We start from the raw sequence: 27580 nt of genomic DNA on the forward strand, positions 1-27580 counted from the left end.
GTGGGGCCCAGCCCTCCAGAGCCTGTTCCCACTGCAGAGTAAGCAACACACACACACACACACACACACACACACACGCACACACGCACACAGAGCACTTGAAGAATCCACTGCTCGTTGGAGGGGCAGTGGGGGATCTGAGAGCTGTCCTGAGGGCCTGAGCAGGCTGCCAAGAGGTGGGGCGAGAAGAGGCAGGGGGTGTAGATGGAGTTGTGCAGACCTGGAGCTCTGCTGTGTGAACCTGGGCAAGTTATTCAACCTCTCTGAACTTCTGTTTTCTCTACTAAGTAATATAATTATATGGATTTCATAGGGTTGCTGTGAGGGTGAAGTGGGTGAAGACATATCAGTGCTGAGAAGAGCACGTGGCACATGACATGGGCACAGTAGACATTTGCCATTCCTGTTACTAGTAGAAGTTGCTGTATTCACACCTATCGCCGAGGCTGGGTGGATCCGTTGCCTATAGCTGGTCATTAAACCAGAGCATTGGACTAATGGTCAGATGGCCTCTAGGTGCTGTGCCACATCCCCTGAGCATAAGAACCTCTAGATTTGGAAGGTAGAGGGAAGGAGAAAGTGCTTCCAGGTGAGGGTGCAGTGTGAGCAAAAGCACAGAGGCAGGAAAGAGCATCCTGTGCTCGTTTTCTATTGTTGTGTAACAAATGACAACAAACTCAGCGGCTTCAAACAATACCACTTACTATTTCATAGTGCTGTAAGTCAGAGGTCGGGTGCAGCGTATCACGAGGCTGAAATCAAGGTGTTGGGCAGGCTAAATCCTTGGCTGGAAGCTCTGGGGGTGGAAATCTGCTTCCAAGCTCATTGTTTCTCTGCAGAATTCACTTCCTTGCTGATTGCTGACTGAGGATTGCTCTCAGCTGCTAGGGGCCACCTGCCTGCCTTGCCACGTGCCCCTCCTCCTTCAAGCCGGCAACAGGTGCGCTGCGTCTTTCTGTCCTTTGGATCTCTGGCTTCTTCCCCTGTCTCGGACCTCTAGTCCCAAATGTAAAGGGCTCATGAGCTTGGATCAGGCCTTCCTGAATGTCTCTCTGTCTTAAGGCCACTGATTTGCAATTTAATTACACTTGCAAAATCCCTTCCCAGGAGTACCTAGATTCCTATTTGAGTAACTGGGAGAAGGTGCACACCCAGGACCGTCTTGGAACCTACCCCACCTGACAGGTGCCTGGGACGAGGAGCAGAGTAGCCGGGGGCAGAAGCAGGGCCCAGGCTTAGGCATGGTTGCCACTGGAGCAGGAAGGCTAAGGTGGGTGCTGGTGGTGGGAGGGGTGTGAGGCCCTGTAGGCCTGGAAAGGCAGGTGGGGAAAGAGGCATGGGACATCCGCCAGCCCACCCCTGCCTGTGGCCCTGTTCCACTAGATGCGCTTATCCCAACCTGGGCTGACTCCTTGCAGACCTGCTGCCACCCTGGCCTCTGCAACTGGGCTCCCCCATTCCCTCGCAACACCCCAATCTGAAACTCCCAGTCCTCTGACTCCTCCCTCTGGGATGGGTGGAGACCCCCAAACCCCAAGGCCGCTGAGCTCAGGAGCCCAGAGCAAGCCCCTGCAGCACCTCAGAGCTCCCCTGCAGCCCGCCTGGGGTCCGAGGGAGGCCGGGCCCCTTGCAGCAGCCAGAAGCCAAAAAGGGAGTCAGGAAACCAGCTGAAGACGTGTGTCCACAGGACAGTTCATCAGCTGGGCAGTTCTTCCTCCCCGGTCCACCGCCCTCTGAGACGGCCGGCGAGGGCGTGGGCAGTCAACATTCGTGGTCTCGGAGGCATTTCTGGAACCCAGCAGGCCCTTCCTGACCCTGCCTTGGATCCATTACAACTAACCACTCAACTAACCTTTGATTATTGGCAAATAGCTGTGTTCCAGAAAAGTTCTCAGTAATGCAAGATTTTGAAATTTAAATGCTCCGTTAAACACACTAGGACCTTATTATCTACAGTAGCGTCCACGCAGCCTTGTGTGGCTTCAGAGCCCTGTGCGTGCATCATTCAGGTCTTCTCGGGGGTTGCGGGGAGGACCATTCTGCTAGGTGTGACGATGAAACCACCTGCAGGCTGTTTCCTCCGGCTGAGTGGGGTCTTCCATGGAGGTCACAGGTCTCCAGAGAGTAAAAGAGACACAAGCCTTAAAGCTCCTTCCCATCTGGCCCAAGCCCATTAGAGGAAGGGAAGGGTCCCGGGTCTAGAGGTGAGAAAGTTTCTAGCTGTCTCACTCTCAGGGGTGTTGGGTGTGACCTACGGGGATAAGGAGGTGGGGTGGGGGTGTCCCAGCAGGCCTAGGCCCCTGCAGGGCTGGGTTGACACCAGTCTGGTCAGGAGGGACCACAGTTCTGTTGGTGGACTTTAGCCAGCATCCCAGGAACAGCTGGGCACATATGCCAGGCCACCCCTGAGAAAGGGCCAGAGGGCTAATGGGGACAGTCATTCTCCTGTGGGGGTGGCCAGGCCACACCTGCGCAGACAACCTGCCAGGCCGTTCTTGTTCTGTAAGTGAAAACCAGTCGCATTCCTACAGACTGAACGTAGCGTGGGCCCCAGTGGCTGTACCAGCGCAAGGCTGAAAACTCATGCTTATAACTTCCGGCCTACAGGCTGCAACTAATTTAGGGCACAGTCTAGTGACCAAAGAGAAGAAAAAGTGTTTTTTAGAAGGAGGCAGTTTCTTGGAGGGTCCAGGCCCTATATAGGGTTTGTGTCTGGGGACGCCCTTGTACATTCTAATTCTTGGGTCGGGGACGTCACAGTCTGTGGTCTATGTTATTCTGCTTTGTCGCAATTCTGTTAAATCCAAGCTGGGAAATGAGCTTCGGTGCTAGGCTGGGCTTATCTTCTGCGTTTCCTGGGCATTAAGGCCTTGGTGTACACTAAGTCTGACATTGCACAAGTTACCATGCTGGTCGATTAGGCACGTGACCTGCCTTGTCTGGGCCTCAGTTTCCCTCCCCATACGGTGGGAATTACAGAAAATCCTTTATGCTAAAGGGAAGCCAGCACCCCACTGACTTCCCAGGGTTGTCGGGAGACCAGTGTGCTCTGATGGATGAGAAAATGTTCCCGGCAGTGGATGGTATTTTCCAAGTGGGGGACTTGTCCTGGCCTCCAGCGGCATCTCACAGAGTCCGTCTGTCCTCTTTCCCACCAGCCCCGGCCCAGGCCCCTGAGCTGGAGGGATGGAAAACTCCTCGGCAGCGTCGGCCTCCTCCGAGGCTGGGAGCAGCCGCTCCCAGGAGATCGAGGAGCTGGAGCGCTTCATCGACAGCTACGTGCTAGAGTACCAGGTGCAGGGGCTGCTGGCGGACAAGACAGAGGGGGACGGCGAGAGCGAGAGGACACAGTCCCACATCTCCCAGGTGAGCACTGGCCTCGGCAAACTGAGAGCAGGTAGTACAGGGGACCCTGATTCTGCCAGCATTCGGTCACCTGGCCCTAGACTGCCAAGGTATGGTATGGTGCCACCCAGCAGAGCACCCAGAATCCTGCAGGTGAGGCTTTGGGATGCAGACAGAAAGCACCCCGGGGGAGCACACGACCCCTCTGACCCACCAGCACTGCTTCCTATCCATGGGCTGCTGGGGCAACTGCCAGGCTCACAGGTCTTTGAACACATCCTCTCAGCACCTACGACATGCCAGGCACTGTTCCCTGTCCTCAATAAGCTTACGTTCTAGAAGAGATCTGGAACTTATAGCTCATCCATCATGCACACCATCAAAAGGCTATAACTTGTGAATGTTTCTCTGGTTTCAAATATAGGCAGTTGTTGGCAACCAAAGAAATGAGTCTCTTGTGCTGCCTCCCCAGGGCTCCGCATGCCAGATGCACTCAGATGTGTTAGTCATCAGACCAGAAGCTCCGTTTGGCCTCGTCCCCTCCTGGGTCAGCCCGTGGCGGCCCTGACCTTGGATGGGATGTGGACTCAGCTGAAAGATGTGGGTTGAGCTTTGAAAGTCCCAAGTTCTCCCAAATAAAGCATGAATGCATTAAGGGCAGGACCCTATTGCACGTACCTTTGCCTAACACTGTAAATCCTCAATAGGTTTTTGTTCAAGAGTTGGTTCCAGATTTGCTTCTAGCTACCTGTGTGACCTTGGCAGAGGCCTCAGTGTCTCTGGGGCTTAGTTTTCTTATCTGGCACAGGGAGATTATCCTGCTGCCTTGGGAATGTCGGAAGAGACAGTCAGAGGTACGAAAGCACAGAGAATAGGGGTGCTCTCTCCATAAGGAGGGTCTCCTCTCTTGTCTGGTGTGAGGGTCCCAGGTGTCCACCTCTTGAACTTGTTGTCCTCAAGCCTGGGACTCCTGTGACAAGTAGAGAGAGAGCTACTTGAGTGCACCCTGCTTTGGAGAAAAGCCAAATGCAACCACCTGGCTCGCTCTCTGGGTAGAGAGAAAACCCGGGTCTTCTAGCTTTTTAGGAAGCCAGAAAAAACCTGTGATCTTCTTAGAACTCAGACCAGAAGTCACCCTGGGAAATGCTGAAGCCACAATGATCCCATGCCCTGTCCCCATTGGGGAGCAGGGGGCAGAAAATAGCCCGGAGGGAGGAGTAGAAACAGCTGTGATGCTTTCCCTAGTGTCCTTGAAGTTCTAAGATCGCAAGTGTATGACCTTGTAATTTGTTCATCATTCAGTCTGCGAGCGTTTACCGAGCCCCTGCGCTGGGCCAGCCACTATTCCAGAGCGGGTGTCCAGGAGTGAGTGAAGCTGACAAAATGCTCTGCCCTCGTGGGACTTACATTCTAGTAGTGGGTGATCCTTGCAATGGAGAAAAATAAAGCAAGAAAATGGAAGGGGCAGGGAGTGAGGAGGAGCAGAAGGGACTTGTAATTTTAAGTATATTAGGCAGGGAAGATGTCACGGAAGGAGGGGGAGGGGAGAGCCCGGCAGGAACATCAGGCCCAGGGAGCAGCCCATGCACAGGGCTGGGCTGAAAGAGAGGTCCGGGCCCAGCAAGGGGGCTGGGGTGCTGGGGCAGAGGACGACGGTGCTAGAGCTAGGGAGACAGGGAGAGTGGGACCCTCGGGATGGGAGGTGCGAGGGCTGGGGCCTGGGGTTGCCCCACGTTAGAAAGAAGGGATATGAGGAGGAGCCAGCCAGGGGGACCACTGGGGTGGAGGACGGCCAGGCCAGCATGGGGTGCTGAAGGTGGGGGGTGGGAGTGGGGAGAGGAGGGCTTCAAGGAAGCTGGAGGGGGGACTGCTGGGGTGCTGCTGCCAGGCCATGCTGGAGGACCTGAGAATGGCCAAGCAGTGGAGACCATGACGGGGGTGTTCCCATTGAGTAGTGGGGGTGAAAGTCTGGCTGGGGTTGGCTCAGGGGAGAGCAGAGGAGACGGATTGGGGACGAGGAGTATAACATGACTGACCGCCTTGAGGAGCTCAGCTGCGAAGGGCAGAGACGTGGTGGTGGTTGGGAACAAATAGGAGCAATGTGTGTGTGTGTGTGTTGTTGGGAGTGGTGGGACAAGAGGAGGGTTGCTGGAGGCCTGGCTTCTCCCCAGCCCCCAGGGTCATCCACAGGGATGTAGGGGGCTGCGCGTGTGCAGCCTTGCACTGAAAATGACACCTGCAACTTAGCTGTGGGTGCTTCTCCAGCTACTTTCAGCCATGAAGGGGCAGGTGCAGAGCTATGAAGACAACTTCAAACAGGATTGAAGTTTCTCCAGGGAGTACGGTGGAGGGAGAGGGGACACAGGGCAAGGGGGGAGGCGGGAGGGAGGTGAGGGAGTGATGGTGGTGGTATAGCCTGGAAGCCGAGCCAGGTGCGGAGCGGAGTGGGCGGGTGGTGGATGCTGAGGCTGAAGAGTCAGCGGATTGGAGAGCTGGTGAACCCAGGAACTGTTGGAGCCCTGGAATCAGAGGGACTGAGCTAGAAGATGGGGGTATCCAAGACTGGGTGGCCAGGGAAGGGCTGGGTATGAGCATCGCAATGTACAGGGGACAGGGCAGACCAGGAGTAGAGCTGGTCGTGGGTCTCAAAATTGCCAAGAAAGGACAAAAGAGTGTTGGAGAGAGTGGCTGTGATCCAGGAGAAAAGCCCTCGAGGAGTGCAGAGAACGAGGTGGGGGTGGCAGCATCGTGGTCTACGACTGACTGCAAGGGGGGTGGCAGGGGTGTCATCTGACGGTGTGTTAATTTATTTTTGTAACTTCTTTTCTTGGTTTAAACTGTCCTTATTGTACAGTTAACAATACCATGATCTGGAGTGGATTGGAGTATCATGATTGGGATGGGTTGGGAAATTAGCCGATTTCGGTTGTCTAGGGCAGGAACTAGGTGACCCAACTTTTGCGTCCGACAGCTGAGTTCCCCAGGAGCAGGCCCCGTGGACAGGCGTGTGGGCTGGCCTGGCGCTCTCTGGCATGTGCTGCCTGCCTCCCCCACCGTGTGGAACCCGGAACTCTGGTGGGAAATCCTCGAAAGTTCCTGGAGCTAAAATTAAAATGCACTTTGACAGGAGGAGGGGCCGAGGAAGCCGTGAAGCTTCACCCCAGAGGCATGCTTTGCTGATGGTGGAATTTCTGTGCCCAGAGCAGCCATCTGGGAGACCGTTTTGGAAAGAGGGGCCCTCCCAGCGCCTCTGATCTCCCGGTGATGACTGATTACCGAGCTCTTGGGAGGGAGGGCAGGTGGTGGAGTGCCCGCGGTCTGGGCCCTGCGCTTCTGGCTCCTGCTGCTGGGTGACTTGGGGCTGACTCCCGCTTGGACGCCCACATCTGGGTGGCAGGGAGGCAAGACTGAGGAGGGGCTTCTAAACCGATGTCTGCTGTGAGGCGGAGTGTGGAGACCACCACCACCTGTGACATTGGATGCGTTCTTTAAACTTTCCCCGTGCTTTGGAGTTCCCTTGAAGAACACAACCACCTGGCAGGATTCCGGGACCCACCGGCATGCTGCCGGAAAGGAGGGACATTTCAATCATGCTCCTACCAGACCCCTGCCTCCCGTCCCCCCACACCCACAAACACACCTGGGGTACAGACTCCAGAGCAGGGGACAGCTGTGGCCAGCTCAGGGCAAGGCCAGGGTCAGACGCGTCTACATGAGGCACTTCTTTGAAAAACTCCAGTCTCTGTTGATACAGCCTTATGGGAAATATTTCTGTTAAAGCACTTTTGCTTGTTTTTATTTAACCTGATGGCTATTTTAAATGGAATCCAAAAAAAAAAAAACAAACCACAAACCAAACACTCAGAGAATGTGCCTGTCTGCCTGTCTGTGGTGATGTTTTGATGCTTGTGGGAAAGGAAAATTGTTAAGAATCTTGGAAACCTTGAGAAACTTGAGGGAGCGGAGAACAATGTTGCTCTTCAGTCGGTGAGGTCACTTTTTAGGATCTGAGAAGTGACAATTGACACTCAGGAAGAAAATATCTCAGTATACTTATATAGTTGTGCCCCAGCCCCATCCCTCTCTCAGTAACAACTGGAAAGAAAACATGGATAGATAGATAGATCTTCTTTTCCCTTATGTGAGTAGCCAAGAGAATGTGTGTTTTAAGTTTCCCGACACTTTCTGGGTACCGTATTTAAAATTACACCCCTCCCCTATATTTTAGGAGCACCTGCTCTCCAGTGGATTCCAAGTCCTCAGAGTCACATCCAGAAAGTTCTCACTCTGTCTTTAGGAGGATGAGGATTATAGCCCTAACCTGAAGGAGGGAAACTGAGGCAGAGATGGACAATGGCCAAACCACATTGCTCATTGGTGGCTGAGCTGGGCCCTGGAGCCCCAACCCCACCCTACTGACTTCTAATTTCCTGCTGGGTATAGGCTATGACGGATAGGGTCTTGGGTGGTCAATATATATTTTTTCCTATAGAAAGAGCATTAGGACTCCAAATCACATTGACCCTGAACCTTTTGGGGAAGAAGTGAGGATGTTATAAGTGGGGGAAAGTTTGGTACTTCTGATGTTAGTGGATGCTCTGCTGCATCACCAGAAAGCTGTAGAGCAGTGTTGGCAACGCCAGCTGAACACAGAATCCTTAGAGAGCCTTGGAAAATATTGACGTACAGGCCCCACCTCCAGAGACCCAGCTGAATGCAGGGGGGCCTGGGTACTGACATTTTCACAGGCCCTAGTTTGACTCTGATGTCCCACTGAGGTTGATAGCCACAGTTGGGGGAAGGCTGTCTCCTTTTTCCTGCCTCATGGCCAGCTGCGTCCTGCCGCAGTCTCTTGGAAGGAGAGAATGTAGGGACATTGTGAAGAGCAGATACATTTAATGGAGGTATAGTTTCCAATAAATTCTCCTTAACAGGCCAAATTCAGAGCCAGGGAGGGTGAAATTAACTCTGATAGTCCTTTTTGATGCTGTCAGGCGCTTCGAAGTCCTGGGTTTTGTCTAAAATGCAAAATGATTTTTTTTTAAAAATTCCCATGAGCTTGCGTCCTAGACAAAGTGATCTTTCAAAGAGAGCTGCAACGATGGAGATGTATAGAACAGGGTGAGAGCATTCCGATTGACCGGATGTCTTTTTCTAACATGATTTTCCTTCTGTTTCCCTTCACATTTCTCCTTCATTATGCCTTCCCTCTTCACCATTCCCTCATCCCTTCTCAAATCCCCTTTCTTCATTTCCTCCTGCCCTTAAATCCATTTTCCCCACCATCTTTGCTCGCAGGAGGAAGCACTCAATGGTGGACCACCCATGAAAGGCTTAACAGAAGAAGTGAGTTCATAGGAGGACTGCAGGGTGGTTGGGCATGGGGGATTTATTATATATTTCCCCTTGTTTAACACATTTTATTTCAATTATACGAGTACTTTATGCATGCATTCTCAGGGTGCATGAAAATTCAAATATTAGCAATAAAATCTTCCTGAGTTACCACCTCAGTCCTCTGCCTTACCCCTACCTCACAGCCAATTGGTGAATTAACTTCCTCACCATTTTTAATGCATTTACTGACACATATACGACTCGTAGAAATATATTATTTCAAAGTCATATATCATAGCCAGTGGATATGTTGTTCAATAACTTGAATTTTTCACCTAACCGTATGCCCTAGGGGTTCTTTCTGGGTTTGTACATCCGCTGTGTTCTGGTTAATAGCTGCACTGTTGTCCGTGGTATGGATTTATTTAACCCTTCATTTAATGATGGGTATTCAGGTTACTTTTAAATTTTCCCCTGGAAATACATGATACTCGAGTGCGTTCTGCTGAACATGCCTCCTTCGGCACAAATAAAAGTGCTTCTTTAGGTAGATGCTGAGCAGTAGAATTAATGTTAATAGCTATTACCAAATTGCTCTCCAAAATGGCTGTTCCATTATTCACAGTGCCACCAGTGCGTTGGGACATCTTGTCATTTTAATTTGCATTGTCTTGATTTCTAGTGAGCTTGAATGCTTTTAAATTTGATTACCAGTCATTTTCTTAATAGGCTGAAACTTTATTTCATTAAAGCAACAATTGGAAAAATGGAAACACTTGGAAAATAGAAAAAAAATCCGCTATCATTTTATGACAACTAGTGTAATTTTTGTGGAGTTTTCTCTTTATACACGTTTTACAAAGTTGTACTCCTAACACATACGTAAGTTTTAGCTTGCTTGTTTATTTAGTGTGCTCTCCTAGACACTGTTTGGTGGTGGTTTTTCACATAAAGTGTAGTTGTTTAAATCTGCTCATGCTCTGCCAGGTACTGTTGGCTAAGTCGTAAAATATAATATAATTAGGGCTAACATTTATTCATGCAGGCTCTGTTGTGGGCTCTGGGGGCAAAGCCATGAACAGAACAGCTGTGATCACTGTCCTCTTAGGGCTTCACTCTCATGGGGAAAAGCAGACACAGGCAGAGAAGGAAACGGGGTGTTGGGAGGCCATGTGTGCCCCAGTGAGGCAGGAGGTGGGTGGGGAGTGCAGGCTGGTCCTAGAAGGCTCACATAGGAGGCAAGATTTGAAGGAGGTGAGAGCGGGCCCCTTGGGAATGAGCATCTGGGCAGAGGGAATGGTGGGCGAAGTGTGGGTGTGGGGCGCCCCACTTCGGCAGGAGCATGTTAGAAAGTGAGCCAGTGTCAGGGCCTCGCAGGCCGGCAAGCACCCTGCTCGGAGTGGGTAGGGGAGAGACGTGGGGAGGGACAGAGGAGGAGGAGGAGGATGTGAGTAGAGGAGGGGCACCGAGGACTGGCTGAATGTGGTGACTCTGGACGTTGTGTGGGGACTAAGCTCTGGCCAGGGGCTAGGGGTGGGGGTAGCGGACAAGAGGGGGAGCAGGAGACCAGGAAGCCGGCTCACGGGTCCAGGGAGAGGCGATGGGGACTCTGCAGTGTGGCCACCGTGGAGCTGATGAGATGCCATCAGAGTCTGGGTGTACTTCGGAGGTGCTGACACCATGATTGAGCCTGAGGATTTTAGCCTGAGCAAGTAGAAAGATAGACTTTCCAGAAATGTGATATGGAAGACCCTGGAAGAGCAGCCTTGGGGAGCAAAGGTCAAGTGCTCAGTTTTGAACATGAAAGGTGTAAGGTAGTGTTTAGGCATCTTAGCAGACATGTTGGTCCAGCCGGTCAGTGGCAGAGTTTGCGTTCAGAGAAGGGAAATGAACTGAAGATTTACATTTGTAAATAATCAACATATGGATGGTGTTTTAAGCCCAGGAAGTGAGGAAATTTAGAGGAGAGGGTCAAAGAGTGAGCCATAAGTTAAGACACTGGGGAGCTGAGGAGGAACTAACAAGGGAGACTGTGTGAAGTGTTTTTCACAGGTTAAGTCACTTACTCTTTATAATTCTATGAAGAAGATGCTATTATCATCACCATTTTACAAGGGAGGAAATTGAAGCACAGAGAGGTTGAATAAATTTCCCAAGGTCATACAACAAGTATGTGGCAAGACTGGGGTTTGAACCAGGTGGTCTGTCTCCAGGTGACATACACTTAACGTCTCTGCTTTTGGCAGATCTATTTTTATTACAGGTGGGAAAACTTGATCTTAGGGATGAAGTGACTTGTCCAAGGTCATAGAGTAAGTGGCAGAACTGGGGCATGAACCGAGGAGTCTCTGCTTCAAGAACTCAAGCTCTTAATCACTATGCTGAGCTGCCTCTGCACCAGGAACGTTGTTTGTTTTTCGTAAAGATAGGAACAAAAGCCTTCCTCCCTCTCTCAAATCTCAGCCATGGGCAGCATCCTGTCCCCCTGACCACAGTCTTTTCCAGAGGCTCCCTGTGGATCGAGAGTGAGCTGCCACACAGTTTCGGGTTCTACTGCCATTCTTGGTTCTCCTCCCCTGGGCAGTGAGCCCTCATGCCCAGGATAAGGAAGATGTCGGCAATCTCCTCTGTTTGAGGAGTTGGGTCTTTAGGCTGGCAGGATTCTAGCTGGGCTCTAGGAGGCTGTGAGGAAGCCACATGCCCCATCAGCCTGAGGTCCCCTTCAGGGGAATGAGGGCATCAGGTGACAGCCCTGGCTGCATTCCGAAGTGTCCGCCTGGGGCAGGTTTTGCAAACAGAGGCCATGTCCCACCACACACCCATCCATTCAGACCCTTCGCAGGCTCTCAAAATAACCCCCTGGGTGGTTCTGACGTACCCTTGGTTAACAAGCCCTGGGTAAGGTGACTTTTAAATAATTTCTTATTTTGAAATAATTTCAAATGTATATAGAAATTATAATAGTGCAAAGAATTTCTGCATGTCTAATTGTTAACATTTTACTACATTTGCACTCATGTTCTCTCTCGAAATATTTATTATAATGGCATATATATGTAATTTTTACATATAACTTTTTTCTGAATCATTTGAGAGTAAGTTTCAGACATGATGCCCCTTTCTCTCTCGACACTTCAGTGTGTGTCTGCTAAGAACAAGGACATTCTCTTACATAATCATAATACAGGAAATAAACATTGATACAATACTATTATTTAATCTACAGACCTTATAGCTCAGCAGTTTTCCCAATAATATTGTTTATAGCAAAAAAAAAAAAATTGGGGCTGTGATCTTTGTCTGATCCAAGATCACACATGATTCCTCATTGCATTTAGTACCTGTCGTTTTCCTGGCTCTTTGATCATACCTATTTATGCTGTTTGCTCATCCCTGGGTAAGTTATCAGTCATGCCCCTCCTCAGCATCCAGATGTGCTAAGGGGGACAATGAGAGTGCCGAGGGGGCCATGAGGAGGCAATGTTAACACAATATTCTAACGGGCTTGGAACAGTACTTCCATTTAAGTGAAATCTTTGTATATTCTGGCAATTAATCCTTTGTTATACAATAGTCCCCTCTTATCTGCAGTTTCGCTTTGCATGGTTTCAGTTACCTGCAGTCAACTACAGTCTGAAAATATTCAATGGAAAATTCCAGAAATAAACAATTCATACATTTTAAATTGTACACTGTTACGAGTGGCGTGATGAAATCTCACCCTGTCCTGCTGAGGACGTGAATCGTCATCCCTTTGTCTAGGGCATCCATGCTGTCTACACTGCCCACCTCTTGGTCACTTAGTAGCCGTCTCAGTTATCAGATGGAAAAAACATAATGTATGCAGGGTTCGGTGCTATCCGTGGTTTCAGGCTTCCACTGGAGGTGCTGGGACACATCCCCCCGAGGATAAGCAGGGGCTACTGTACATGTCACAAGTAGCTTCTCACTTGTCTTTGCTCATGATTTCTTTTGTCATATAGACATTTTAAATTTTTATGTCATTTTGATATAGTTCAAAATTTGGATAGTATAAGGGTAGACATCTAATTTTTTCTTTAATGTCTAGTGGTTGTCTCAGTACTGTGTATTTATCAATGAGCTTCTCCTTTCCCCAAATTTAAAACACTATCTTTATCATATACTAAGTTCTCATTTGTACATTAATTTGCTTAGGGATGAGGTTTTATCAGTTGATCTACTTTTGTATTCCTGTACTGATTCAACACGTTGCTTTGGCTCTAGCCTTATGATGTACCTTGATTTTTGGTAGGGCCAGTCCCTGGGGGCAGTTTTAGATACCACTGAAAAGTGGGCCCAGTTTAGGGTTAGGACCTTCAGCCACCCCTAACTCTGAGCTTTTTCCTTCTCACTCCTCCACCTCCAACACCCAGAGCCTTGTGGTCTCTCCCATCCCGCCCAAAGTCTGCTCCTAAAACACCGTCCATTCTGGGATACAAATGACCGATAGCTTATTTTCATTGTTTTTTAGTGTGAAATACTTAAAATGTACTGGTAAGAGCAGGGGATACTAGAATAAACATATATTTCAAGTGCAGAACAAGTATCTGTGCTCTCGTGTTTATTAAATCTTAACCCTGTGTCATATGTGTTCCAGCTTTTTAAATTCAGACATAAATTATAGCAGGGGCGGTGGAGGCCCTAAAACCACTCCTGTGAATCCGATGTTCACTGTCCACATACGTAACAACTTCCCATGTTTCCTGCCTCTTTCTCTTGGATGACCTTTCATGTAAGACACCACCTTGGCCCCCTGAGAGGACCGGGAGGTCAAGGAGGCTCAAAGCTGTCGGCCTGTTGGCCTGGAAGGAGACATGTCCTCCGTGTAGGATTTCAGGCGGGGTCCGGGCCGAGGAGAGTGTCTGGAGAGGTGGGACCCTGCTCGGTTCTTACATCGTACAGGTCAGGACAGGTTCTGGGGACATCGGTGTCTGGAGACTTTCTAGGTGGTGGCTCCGAGAAGGCAGAGGGTTGGCAGGAGGTGGTGGCATTGAGAGCAGCATCCCAGCAGAGACGGGGAAGAAACTTGGAATAGGGAAGGGAGGGCTCGAGGAGGACCAGGGAGGAAGCACGTGTCCCTGGTGGAGGTGGTTCAGGCAGCGGCCCTGCAGGGGACGCCCCTGGGGCTGCTGCTTGGCCAGGGGTTTGAGGTGGGTAGAGCTTGCTGTGACAACTGTGATAATTCACACAGTCCCTCCCTGGGTGCCATGGACGCTGCACACCCAGGTCCATAGTCCCTCCTCCTGCCCGGGTGCTGTGCCCACATCCAGCCTCGCCGGCTCTCGGGAACAGCTCTCTGTGGACTTCATCATCTCGCTGGCTTTCCAGGGACACATCCCCCTCTGCACCTGTCGCCTGTCTGCCCACACCCCTAGATCCATTTTTCCATTTCCATCTCTGCCCCCAGGGCAGATGACCCACACATGGGGCCTCGTCTCCTGACCTGCTTCCCTGCAGGCCAGTTCAGCCTTCCCTAGCAGGTGAGCCCTCCCCACCAAGCCTTCGACCCCTGTCTGCCGAGGACATGGCTCTGACTTCTTTAGCTTGGCAGCTGCCATCTGTCCACGGTGGCCAGCGCTCCCCTGTACCTGTTGACACGCTCGGGCTCGCTCTTCTCCGGGAATCCTGGGCTGCCCGTGTTCCTTCCCCCAACCCCCCTGCTGAGAGCACGTCATCCTCATCTCAGCCGCACGGTCGCACCTGTCCTTCACGGCTGTGATGTGACATGCCTTACCTCTCCTGGGGGGGCTCTTTGTTGCGGGTCCCACACAGAAGGCACTCGGGACATGGCGTTTGGTGGCCAGTGTAAAGTTGAGGGTGACTTTGGACGAGACGAAGTGGTCTCCTTGGAGCTGGGACCTGCTCTCAGAAAGCTCGCCAAGGGGGAGGTGAGGTTGCATACGGACGCGCGTGAAGCCTCTGCGTCCTCTTGCCGGGAGGAGCCAGCTCGGCTCCCAGCCCCACCCTGCCCGGGATCACGCTGAGCCAGGACGAGGTGTGCCCACCCGTGAGTCACCGTGCTGTGGGATGTCACATCAGTGGTGTGCAGCTGGGGTTGAAGTGTTTGCGATGCCTGGAAGGGGAGAAGACTTTTTTCGAGAGGCAGCCCTAGGATGGGATGAGGAGTGCATGGGTGGCCTGGTCTTCTCCCCAGCGGGGGGCACCGTGCGCCTTGCCGACCCCCACCCCACGCTGTCAGCCAGGCTCCACCCCGGGGAGGAGAAACCACTCCAGTGTGTAAAGCAGAGGGATTGTTTTCACAGCATGTGAAGCATTATATATATATCCATCCATAGATACATGCACACACACGTGTGTGTATATATTCTTCAAAACTGTGTATATATGTCCTTATAAATATGTCTACCTGCACGTGTGTACATGCATGTATACACGCATGTATACATATGTGTGTGTGCATGTACACATGTATGTCACTTTTTGTTTGGGAGTTATTTTAGACTTATAGCCAAGGTGTAAAACCAGTACAGAGTGTTCCCATATACTTGTCACTCAGCTTCCCCTCATCTGAACATCTTACATAACCATAGTACAATTATCAGAAGTAAGAAATTAGCATTGATACAATGCTCTTAACTAGAGACTTTATTCAGATTTCACCAGTTTTTTTGCTGATGTCCTTTTTCTGTTCTGAGATCCACATTTGCATTTAATTGCCATCTCTCCTCCTTCCCCTCCAACCTGTGATACTTCCTTGGTCTTGTCTTTTTCAACCTTGGTATGTTTGAGGAGTTCTGATCACTGATTTTGGGGAAAGCTCATCCGTTTCGGGGGCCCGATGTTCTCCGACGATGACGTTGAGGGTGTGCGTGTTTGGCGAGAATACTCGGGAGTGGGGTGCCCCTCTCAGCACATCCTGGGGAGTCCGTGGTGCCAAAACAGGTTGTTGCTGGTCAGGTTCACTTTGATACTGGCTGACGTGGTATCTGATGGGTTTCCCATTTTCTGCTTTTCCCTTCTGTTAATTATTAATAATAAATACCTTGGGGGAGATACTTGGAGACTGCAATTTTTGAAACAGAGGGAATTTAATCCAGGGAATTGGTTACCCAGAGCTGAGAAGCTATACAACCAGAGCTTCGCAACCTCAGGCAGCTGTTACATCTGTTTACCTGATGAGCCGCAAAGGAAGTGGGGGGTGTTTCCAGAGCTCCGGGCTCAGGGGCACACACAGAAGCCTGTCTGGGGAGGCTGGAGCCACAAAGGAGACCCAGGCTCTGCTGGCAGTGCCACCTGAGGTATAGCGAGCGAGTGGGGGAGAAATGCCCTGGTCTCTCCCTTCTCTTGTCTCCCAGTGGCTGAACCCTGCCCGGCAGCCAGCTGCCATGGGAGCCCAGGAATCCCAGTCTGCAAGGGTCAGGGGTGGCAAGAACTAGTTCTGACACCTCTAGGGCTGCACTGTCCAATATGGTAGCCACAAGCCACATGTGGCTCTTGAGCACTTGAAACGTGGCTCATCCAAGCTGAGATGTGCTCTATGTGGATTTCAAAAACTTAGTATGGATAGAAGAATGTAAAATATCTCATTAATAAATTCTTATATTGATTGCCTGTCGAAGTGATATTTTGATATACTGGATGAAATAAAATATATTATTTAATTTAATTTTACCTGTTTCTTTTCAAAATCTGGCTACTAGAAAATTTAAAATTATGCCCGTGGCTGCTACTGGTGGCTCTCATTTTGTTTGGGTTCGGCAGTGCTACTTGGAGTGCACTTGTACCCAGCCTATGTTATCAGCACTGTGATAGTTTGTCTTTCCTGGAAGAAGGTCATGCCCTTGACAAACTGTTAGGAGGGTACATCCAGCCAAGGTTTTAGGAAACCAGGGCTGCACTGGCCTGGAGCCACCCACGCTCACAGCTTTGACCAGGTGACCAACTGCATCAAACGGAAAGACCAGGCTTCCCTCTGCTCTTCATGCATCACACACAGTGCAGGGTACGGTCAGTGTTCAGCAGCATTAGCCGGAGGCTAGCTAATGTTTAACATGACGATAAAAGTGCTGCCACATAGCTAGATGGCACCTGACAGGAGAGCTGTATGACTGCTACATATCTAGACAAGGTTTTATAGCTTACAAAGGTCCTTTCTGCCAACGCTGCAGAGTCACCCGGCACTGCTGCCCCCACTCTGTAGAGGATGAAACGAAATCTGAGAGATCTCATGGATTTCAGTGGCTCCCGGACTTCCTGGGCGTCACTGGGGAGCTTGTCAAAATGCTGATCACCAGGCCCTGGCGTGATCCACAGGGGATGGAGGGTGGGGCCCAGGGACCTCTGCAGGCAGACTCTGGGGACTCTTGTGCAGGTGGTTGTCAGACCACACTTTTGGGACACACCCACCCTCCAAGCTCTCAGGGGTGTGAGAGCTGGGACTGGGCTTACGCTGGCTTCTGATGGCCGGGCTGGGCGCTTCCCCGGTGCCAGGGCCGTCGTCTTTTGGAGCTGGGCATACAGGAAGAGCCACATGTACATGCCTCACCTCCAGCTCCAGCCGCACCCTTGACACTGCAGAGGGCTCATGGGCTAAAAGCCCAGTCAGGCGGTCAAGCGTGGTGCTGGTTGTTCAATGTTGTGTCTGGTTGACTTGGAATGTAGCTGGGTCTTCTTCACTTTGGTGGGCGTAGGGGAAGGGAAATTAGTTTACCTCCCCCAAGCATACAGCAAAGGTTCATCTTGATGTGCAGCTGGGAGATGTGAACTTGCACCTGGTGGGAGGGAAGGATTTGCTCTTGCAAATGGCCAAGTAAAGTTTTATTCCAATGCTACTGCGGAGGAGCAGCTGCACACCTGGGGGGCCTGGGCCGGGTGAGGATGAGGCTGGCTGTCTTGCCGTCACTGACCACTCCTTTCTGCCCTGCAGTGGACAGCGGACTGCAACGAGCCACTAGACAGCAGCTGTTCCTTCTCCCGAGGGCGAGCCCCCCCACAGCAGGTAGGGAACCAGCTCTGTGCTCTGTCTGGGGGTGTCATGTGTCTTGTCTGTCTGGGATCCTGGGTGGCTCCTGAGCGGTGATGGTATGGAGAGTGCAGGAGGTGGGAGAGGGGAGGGTGCATCTGCCCCTCTGGGAAGCCCACCCTTAATTCCCTGCCCCTGCCCCAAACTCGCCGATCCATAAGATTGCATTTCAGTAGCAGCATTTTATATAATAACAAACATCTGGAAACAACCCAAACATCCACCAAGAGAGAATGGGGAAGTGCTTTGTGATATATCCTCACAGTGGACTATGCTACAATAGTCAAGTGACTGAATTGGAGGTTCATGCACCGACATTGATGGACCCCACAAACAATAGGACGTGTTGCATTTTCTTGCTGGTGGGCGCTTTGGAGACCACCTCTGCTCCAGGTCTGCAGAGGGCCCTGGAGGAGCAGTTTGTTGGGGCGGGGGGCAGTCAGAGACCTGTCCATCCCCCAGGGCTGACCAAATGTCCTGGGACTGGGCTGGAGCCTGCCACTGCTCTGCTGCTTGCCTGTGAGGTTCCCAGGGGCTCCTTGGTGGGTCGTGTGGCCCAGAGGGAAGGGAGGCAGCTGCTCTTCGAGAGCCATCCTGGTGACACCAGGCCCCCCAGCCCTGCACACCCTCTGGTGGTTCTGCTGTTCTTGCTGATACCTCACCCCTGCCTGTGGCAGCCTGTGCAATTAGAGACTGAGAAAACCGTTTGTCCCCAACCTCAGTCCAGCCTCAGAATTAGTTCAGCGATGAAAGCCCTGATTTTTAGACATCAGGGACTGAATTAATTATGCACAAATCGTCGGGTGCCACAGTCAAGACAAGTTTATTTTCTCTTCCCACCAGCCTGGACGGGTCTGCAGGGCTGGCTGGCAGCTCAGCGGCGTCGGTGGGCTCCCTCCCTCTCACTGCTCTGCCCTCTCTGTGGCCCTTGTCCGCATGGCCCATGGTGGCTCATGCCCACGTCCATGCTCCCACCCGTGGGGGCACGCACCCTGGGTCTGTCCCTGGGAACCTCTGATTGCCCCTTGTGAAGCAGCCATCCCCTGATGCTCCCTGGTGGAGGGATCGAAGCTGGCCAGCATCCCTTGAGTGACCGAGCCACAGGGAAAGCCCATGCAGCTGGCCTGTGGCAGCTGCCCTCGCCGCACCTGTCCCGCAGGGGCTCTCTGATGGGGGGAACCAGGGAGCTGCCCACTGGTGTGTGTATTTGCTATGTGTGGCTCCGATGCAGTGCTGTTGGCCTGCCTGCCCTTCAAGGCCCCCTTCTGCCTGTCCCACGAGAGGCGAGAGCACAAGTCTAGCTGTCAGGGACACCACCAGCCCCATGAGCACAGCAGCTGGCCTCCTCACTGCACCCTCTCGCCCGGGCAGACACGCTCCTGTTGCCATCAAGCTGTTCCATGTCCATCTGCCTGTGCCCTCAGCCAGCTGGGCAACCCTAAGATGGGAGCTGGGGCTGGCTCTATGTCCCCAGCCACCCCTGGCCTCAGGCCGTGCACACAGCAGGCGTTCAGCAGTGATGCCTGAGACTGCACTGAGTTGGCCCAGGCCTGGTCCATGCCGTCATTCCCTTTCCTCTGGCCACACGAACTTTGATGAGCTTTCTGGGGCTGTTGAGATTGGGGTGGACGGGGTGTTACTAACCCACATTCACTCGTGAAGGAGAATTAGTTTCTGGGGGAAACTAATCAGGGTGGGTGGCCGCCTGCTCTAGAGCTCCCATGAAAGCCCCACCTTGGCTGCACGTGCCCAGGAAGGGGAGGTTGGGAGGAGGATGCTGAGTTCTTGCGTTCTGCCCAGAACGCTCTGGGTGGTGGGTCACAGACCGTGCCCTGACCCAGAGCCCAGGTGCAGGCACCACTCAGGGATTGATCATGCTCTGGGACTATTTATTCACCCACAGCAGACTTCCATCCTCATTCTGTCATTTTAACTAATGTCAAAACTACATGCAAATTGACAATCATCTAAACATGAAAAGGTTAATTTTTAAAAAGCATAACACTTTGTTTCATCAGAATCTTACCTGGGAATTCCATGCAGAAACCCGGAAGCAGTAGCACTGCCTGGTGAGGCAGAGGAGGAGCACCACCTGCCTTCTCCCCTGGCCCCACCTCGTGGCTCTTAGGACACCTCTGTAGGACGCCTAGGTCACCCCCGGACCCCACCATCTCTCAGCCCCTTTCCTGCCCTGCCTTTCTGTGGTTCTGAGTCTGGTAGTGGCAGGAAGGGTCAGCTCCCTGGGGACTGGGGAGTTCAAAGAAGAACTCCCTGTGAGGGAGCCTGGGAAGGTGAGATGGTGTTGCAATGGGAGCCTTGATTTCGCTGTCTGCTGGAAACCTTTCCCTGGCGGGGAGTGGGGGACAGTTGAGTGGTCTCCCATTATTTCAGCAGATGTTGGACAGGCAGTCAGCCAGAAAGGGCCTCTGGTGTGGCTCAGTCCAGGACAGGTTCAAATAATATGGCCCATTAGCTGAGAGAGTGGGCAGAAAGGGTTGGCTTAGGAGAAATAAACTTGGCCATGGGCTTCAGCCGATGTCCCCCGCCTCTCCCTGGCCTTTGGTCTTAATCCAAAGACAAAGGGAGCAAAGGGAGAAGAGACAGGATGGACACACAGACACAGATGTCCCAGAGTGAAAGGAATGGCCTTTCCCTCTCCTGACGTCAGCTGTGGCGCCACCCGGAAGGCTGTCCCTGCTGGTCTCTGCTCTGTCATTCTCGTGCCTCAGAGACCCGGTGGGGGGTCCATCTCCCTCTTTCCCTACCGGAGGTGGGATGCTGTCCTTGGTGCTGAACACGCGCACGCGCGCGCGCACGCACACACACACGCACACACACACACACACACACACACACACACACACACACGTACACGCACGCACGGTGCTGCCAGGATAGGGCTATTTCTCCTTGGGATTTGTCCTTCCCCTCCACCACCCTCTGCACTTGTCCATCTCCTTAGTTCCTCTCTGACTGAGCAAATCCAGGTCATCCTCAAAGCCTGCTTGGTTTGGGCCTGAGAGGGGTTTCAGATGCAGCCTACAGGAAGCTCTTGTTTGGGCCCAGGAGATGACTTTGGGGTCTCCTGGTCCCTGAACATTTTGTGTAATGCAGAAGCTCTCACAGTGTCTCTCCTGTGCCCACCTGCGCTCCCCCACCCGGCCTTGGGACTCGCCAGTCTAGTCCCAATGCTCGCAGACAGGGGGTGCTCAGGTGCAGGGACCCAGACTGACCTGCGTGAGGCCCCAGGAAGCAGGGCGCAGGCCTAGGATCCCGTTCTCCCCACTCTCAGTCCACACTCTGTTGCCACTTGAAGGTCTTCCCTGGAGCCCTGCTGCTGTCGCCCCGAGGCCTGCAGCTTGCGGGGGGAGGCATGTTGTCACATGGCACCTGACTGAGTGCCATCTTGAGGGGTCCTTTCCATTTCTCTGACTCCCTGTGTGAGGGCAGAGCTGAGAGCCTTAGGCCCCTTGGGGTCCACCCAGTTCATAGCACTGTTCTGATGCCCTCGGGTGGGCGGGGACAGATCGGAGCTCCAGCCATCCTTAGGGAGGACAGAGCAAACTTTTGTGCATTCTTTTGAGGTGTGACTGCCCAGCTAGCTCCCCTGGGAGCCCTGTGTCCATGAAGTGAGAGAACCCGTGTTAGGGTCAGGCTTGCCTTGCCCCTTGTGGTGGAATCTGTGGAGTGTCATCCTGCGCTGAGAAGGGTAGGGACCAGCACTGCGAGCCCTTTGAGGAGCAGGGATCGCACGACCTCTTTCTCTCAGGTTCCCAGAGCTGCACCTCGTCAGCCCAGCTGCCCACTTACTGAGGGCACACTGGCTCCTGGGGTCTCAGGGAGCCCAAGCCACCCCAGCCCCAGTGTCACCTGATGCAGCAGATGCGCCGGGGAAATCCAGTCTGGCACGCCCCAGAATGCTCTAGTTCTCTCAGTCTCACCCATGACTCCCCCAGTCATGGGGAGCGTCCTGCTGCTGCCCCCTGTCCCATCCAGCCGGGCTCTGCGGAGTTTCTGAACACTCACAGCCCGGAGCTGTCACTACACACACCCCCACATACATGCACAGGCAAAGATCACTATGCAACTGCGTATTTATAGAGAAAACCCAGCAGCATAGAAGCGGTTTGTTGTTGTTCTCACCGCACCTGACTTTGCATGCTTTGCTACTACACAAAGTGACTCACTCTCACCTTGTCACATGCACCTGTGCATGCAGACCCCCGTCCTCCTACTACCAACGCACACCCGATATTCCCTCTTCCTTCACTGCAGGTGTGGTACTCCCTCCACCAGCTCTGCCTTACCAAACATCGGCAAGGATAGGTGCGGAGAATCCAGATGTTTCCAGGGGAGGGCTGTGTTCCTGTTCCATGGAAATCTCCTCAGCGGGGTCAGAGTTTACCAGCCTGAATAGTATAACTGCACACTGTGCAGGGGTCAGGAGCATAGACTCTGGGCCACACTGTCTGTGCTCGCATCCTGGGAATGAGCTCCGTGAACAAGGGCAAGTTCTCTGTGCCTCAGTGTCCTTAATAGTAGAAGGGGATGATGACAATGCCATCCGCTCCCCGAAGTGCTTGGGTGGTGCTGGCAGGTGCTGCATGCTGGGTCCATATCTGCTATTGTCATCATCTGTATTCTTGGCCCTTCCAGGAGTCTGACCTCCCCTGAGCTGGGGACATCCACGGGGTCCTTCCAGAGACAGTGTCAGTGTCCCTGCCCATGGGGGAGGCTGTTTGCATTTTCTTTTCTATGTGGTCTAACGTGCTCATTATCCCTCTGTGAACTGTTCTGCCAGCAGCATGGTGCTCCCTGGCGTGGGGCCCCTAATTGCCAGTAAAAGGGGCTGTTGGGGAGGATTCAGCAGCATTTGAGTGCTAAAAACAGTCCACGGAGAAGGCTGATGGTTTTTGATGAGGCTTCTTAGAACCTTGGCGTTTCAGCAACCTGGGGGCAGGAGCTGAGTGATCTCAGGACTGGGCAGGAGGCTATGCTCAGAGGGAAGCTGCGGTCACCAGGGCCAGTCATGGAATTGCAAACTGGGGGATGCTCTTTGAGAAGCCACTGAGTCTTTGATGGCTGGCTCTCAGTGGCTGGCCACCAAGTCCGCATGAAGACATACTGAATGAATGATCCTGGGTCCCAAGGCTGGGGCAGGGGCAGGTGAATGGCAGGGAGATATAACAAAAACAACTGAAGCCAGGGTTTCTGTCATCAAAGGGATGACAGACTAACTGGGGGAGAAATTAACATAGAGAGTGTCAGATGAGTGTTTCCCAAAGGGGGCTCCATGGAACCCTAGTCTGACACAATTCTCTGCGGAATCAAAAGGGAGAGTGGGACGGACTTCTGGCCAACACTTTGGTAAATATTGCATACCATACTTCCAGCTACTTGAAGAGTCAACATCCACTGAAGACCAATAAAGGCCCTGAGAAATTCTGCAGCAAAAAAAAAAAAAACATCTTAACAATTTGTCACATCTTCACTTCTTAACAATCCTTTAATTCAGTGGGTCCCAAACATTTGACTAGAGAGCCTTTTAAAACTTTTTTTCCACCACAAAACTCTCCTGAACGTTTATATGTGAGGACCATGTTCCTAAAAGCATAGTCTGCAGACCATCCCAGCTGCAATAAATTAAACCACCAACCCTCCCCTCTCTGAGCTGTTCTGATGCAGGTTGACATTTGAGAGCCAGTGGATTAGTGTTTCTAGAGCACCCCGGGAGCCGTGCAGGAGAACAATCCGGAAGGGGTGTGCACAGTGTGTGCTGTGAACCGTGCTCACTGGGGTATCCCGGGGCACAAGCTGTTGAGGAAGCTGCGGAGTCACAGGGAGGAAGAGACCTGAGCTGAGTCCCAACAGGAAGGACTGGTGTGGGGCGTGTGGAAAGAACATTTGTTCGTTTGTTTTCTCCAAGCCCAGAGAGGAATATAATTCCATGCATTCTGCACTGGGTGTGGCCTCAGGGCTCCGTCACAGGCGGATGGTGTCCGAGCCACACGGCGACCCTGCATATTACCAGCGTACCGAGGGGAAACCGAGGCCTCTGTGGCAGACGCTGTAGGGTTGGACTTGAGAGGCAGGGGCGCCTGGCACGAGCCGAGTCCTGGCCACCTTCTTCTCTGTCCCCAGCCTGACAGTCACCTCTCCACGTGGGTCCCTGGTGAGCAAGGGGTGAGAGTGGTTGGACAGTGAGGTGGGTCTGGCCCCTGGTGAGAAGTTCCAGAAGTCAGGTGGCGGTCTGCCCGCGTGGGGGTCTGTCCGCAGGCCCCGGCCCCTCCTGCTTCTCTTACTTCTGGGTGTTCAGAGGCTTGTGGAACAAGTGACACATGCATGTGTCTGGTATGCATGTGTGTATGTATATTGTATGTGTGTTGTGTTGTGTATGGGGGTGGATGTGTCGTGTGTATCTATATGGTGTAGTGTCTACATATGTGTGTGTGGTATGTTGTGTGTACATGTATGTGTGTGGCATGTATATATGTCTGTGTGTACATGTGCGTGTGTTGGGAGTTGCAAGGTTTGAGGATTGGTGTCCAGAGCACAAGGGGGACATCCAGGCACTTCTATGGCCACGAGGGTTTGCTTGGCCCTGGAGCCACGTGGCAGGGCTGGTGACCGAGTGGTCACTTGGGTGCTCTCAGCCCAGGGCTAACGGGCACTGGTGGTGGTGGCTCCTCAGTGGGCTGTACAGCGCCCCTGCTGGGTGTGAGGAGAGAGCCATGGTCTTCCGGCAGGACCCTGACCCTGACTGGAAAACATCAGCAAAACAAAAGCTGGTGTCTGGGGGGAAGCTGGTAGCCCCCAGCAGAGTGTTCACCGGTGCCCCAGCCGGGACACTCACTCGGGGTAGGGGGCTCACTCCAGCCTCCCGGCTGCCAGCCTGGGCCCTGGGCAGGCCCCTGCCCACTGTCCTCAGCGTCCTGGCCAAGCAAATAACGGCCCTTTCACTCCCGTCTCTTCCAGAATGGCAGCAAAGACAACTCCCTGGACATGCTGGGCACGGACATCTGGGCTGCCAACACCTTCGACTCCTTCAGGTAACCTCCTCTTCCTCCTGTCTCTGCGCAGGCGGCTCCAGCTGGGCCCGGTGTGGGCAGGGTGCTGAGCGACAGCCGATGGCTCATAGACAAAGAAGGGGAGAGGGACGGAGGGCCATGGGGGTGGCAAGGATGAGGCCGAAAAGCAAGGAGGGCAGAGAGGAGAAACGTGAGTGGGGGGCGCAGAGGGTCTCCTGGGGCCGAGCTGGGGTGCCGGGCCCGGCCCCCGTCGCTCACCTTGCCCCACTCAGGGTCGCCTGGCTGCCCTTTTGAGCCTCTGGTCAGAGGCTCTTGGGGACGGGTTCAGCCCCTCTCCCCAGCTGTCCTCGAACCAGGCATGAACAGACTGGGGTCTGCAGGGCGCGCTGTGGCACGAGGCCTCGCGGGCGTTTTATCAGCGCACATTTCCCGCAGCGGGGGCGGCCAGGTGGGGGCTGGGAGCCTCGGGCTCCATCCTGCGTGGGGGCCCCGCCGCCGGGTCAGCCTGGCGTCGGTCCCCCAATAACCAACCGGGCTTGTCGCCCCCTCGCCTCGCATTTCTCGCCCTCCCTCGCCCTCTAGTGGTGCCACCTGGGACCTGCAGCCCGAAAAGCTGGACTTCACGCAGTTCCACCGCAAGCTCCGGCACGCGCCCAAGCAGCCCCTGCCGCACATCGACCGCGAAGGGTAAGCGGCGGCGGGGCTGGGGCGGAGTTGGGGCGCTGTCCCAGGGCAGGGGCCTGTGCCTGGCAGGGAGGCTCAGGACACACAGGTGGCCAACGTCCTCACCTGCTGTTGACTTCATGTGTCAGCACTGCCTTCCATCCGAAAAGGTGGTATCAGGGCCTGGGATGTCCTCGGGACAGGAATGTGACTCTAACCAGACACACAGGTGTGGGACAAATGGCTGCTGTTTCTTTTCTTTTTTTCTGTTTCTTTTATTTATTTCGAGACAGGGTCTCACTGTATCACCCAGCCTAGAGGGCAGTGGTGTCATCAGAGCTCACTGCAACCTCAAATTCCTAGGCTCCAGCCATCCTCCTGCCTCAGCCTCCTGAGTAGGTGGGACTACAGGCACACGTCACCAAGCCTGGCTAATTTTTACATATTTTTTATTTTTTAGAGACAGGGTCTTGCTATGTTGCCCTGGCTGGTCTGAAACTCCTGGCCTCAAGTGGTCCTCCTGTCTCGGCCTCCCAAAGTGCTGGGATTATAGGCATGAGCACCACACCCACCCTCTTTTATATTTTTAAAATAATTTTTATTACAGTAAAGTTCACATAATATAAAATTAACCATTTTAAAGTGTGTAATTCAGTGGCATTTAGTATATTCACTGTGTTGTGCACCTTCCACCTCTATCTAGTTCCAAAACATTTTCAACACCCTGATATAAACCCCATACCCCACCCTAACCCCTGGCGCCCACTAATCTATATTCTGTTTCTATGAGTTTATCTATTCTGGATACTTATAGAAATGGAGTCATGTGATTTTTTGTTTCTGGCTTCTTTCCCTTAGCATAACGTTTTTGAAGTTCTTCCACATTGTAGCATGTATCAGAACTCTATTCCTTCTCATGGCTGAATAATGTTGCATTGTATGGATGGACCACAATTTGTTTATCCCTTCGTCTGTTGATGCACCCTTGGGTGCAGCTATTGTGACTGATACTGCTATGGACATTCATGTAAAGTATCTGTTTGAGTCCCTGCTTTCAGTTCTTTGGGTAGGTACCCAGAAGTGGGATTGCCAGAGGAACTGCCAGACTGTTTTCCACAGCGGCTGAATATTCCATATCCCTACCAGCAACATACAGGCATTCTGATTTCTCCTCATCCTCTTTGTTTGTATTCAATTATTGTACTGATGTCCCTTATTTTTCCTTCTGGCCCTCCCTTTCACTCTCTTTTCTCCCTATCACTCAGATCTAAACATAACTGACATTATTGGACACTTTTCTGTGTCTCATGTGTCCTCCTGCTGCCATCTTTGCCCTCCCCCAGTGCTTCCCATGGCAGCACTGGTCTGTCCTTGCAGTGTAATGAGCAACAACCCACAGAAAGAGCTGCTCTCATCCCCATTTTAGAGGTGAGAGAAATGACGCTTAGAGGGGCAAAGCCACTCGCCTAAACAGTGGAGCTATGACGTAAGGCCAGGCCTTCTGATGCCATCCAGTGCCCAGATCTTCATAGCAGGGTATCCTCGACCTCTTTGAAGTTTTCTTCAAGATTGGATGTGTGGGCCAGGTGTGTTTTTCTGGGGAAAAGGCCACCACTCACATCAGATTCTCCCAGGAGACCCACCCTCTCACCACACGTCCTTTTTTCATTGTCCTGCCCATTGTGGGTTCCATGTTTCTTTGGGTAGAGAAGGGAGATGGCCACCCTGCGGGGGTGGGGAACCTACGGCTTTCTGATTTCAAAATTGTTCTTTTTTAAGCACCAAAAAAGGCACGAAAAGCTTCGTCTTTCTCTGCTGCACCTCTTTTAATAAAAGGATTTGTTCTGTAAAATTTGGATTCAGTCAAAGGCCACACTTAAGTACCTAGAAGGCCACATGTGGCCTTAAGGCCACAGGTTCCCCACCCCGGGTTGAGTATGGAGGCACCTGTTAGAGGGTGATAGAGCGCAGCAGGGACACAGCTGACCAGCCACCCCTCACTGCCTGCTCAGCCCGCCCAGCCAGCCGCAGCCGCACGGGGCTGTGCCTCCACAATCCTGTCTTCAGGAAAGGTGGACTTGACTTAGCTGGTAGAATTCAGGAGTGGGTTTTCGGCAGAGGTGCTGCCTGCCATCTGCCCAGTGTGGAGTGGATTGGAGGTCGGGTGTGCCACGGGAATGGGAGGAGCACTGCACTTTCCTCA

General features: G+C 52.6%; 1 protein-coding gene across 1 annotated transcript in view; it reads left to right on the plus strand.

Annotated features, from left to right (window-relative positions):
• The window catches only part of CTIF (cap binding complex dependent translation initiation factor), a 260791-nt gene that overhangs the window by 56887 nt on the left and 176324 nt on the right, over positions 1-27580 (plus strand). Inside the window, exons 2-5 of the mRNA XM_045527488.1 lie at positions 3159-3366; positions 17591-17662; positions 24662-24735; positions 25297-25401. Of these exons, the coding sequence (XP_045383444.1) occupies positions 3187-3366; positions 17591-17662; positions 24662-24735; positions 25297-25401 (431 nt within the window). The 5' untranslated portion in view covers positions 3159-3186. The remainder of the gene's footprint in view (positions 1-3158; positions 3367-17590; positions 17663-24661; positions 24736-25296; positions 25402-27580) is intronic.

The sequence above is a fragment of the Lemur catta genome, chromosome 16, assembly GCF_020740605.2.
Source record: "Lemur catta isolate mLemCat1 chromosome 16, mLemCat1.pri, whole genome shotgun sequence".
In the NCBI taxonomy this organism is placed as follows: domain Eukaryota; kingdom Metazoa; phylum Chordata; class Mammalia; order Primates; family Lemuridae; genus Lemur; species Lemur catta.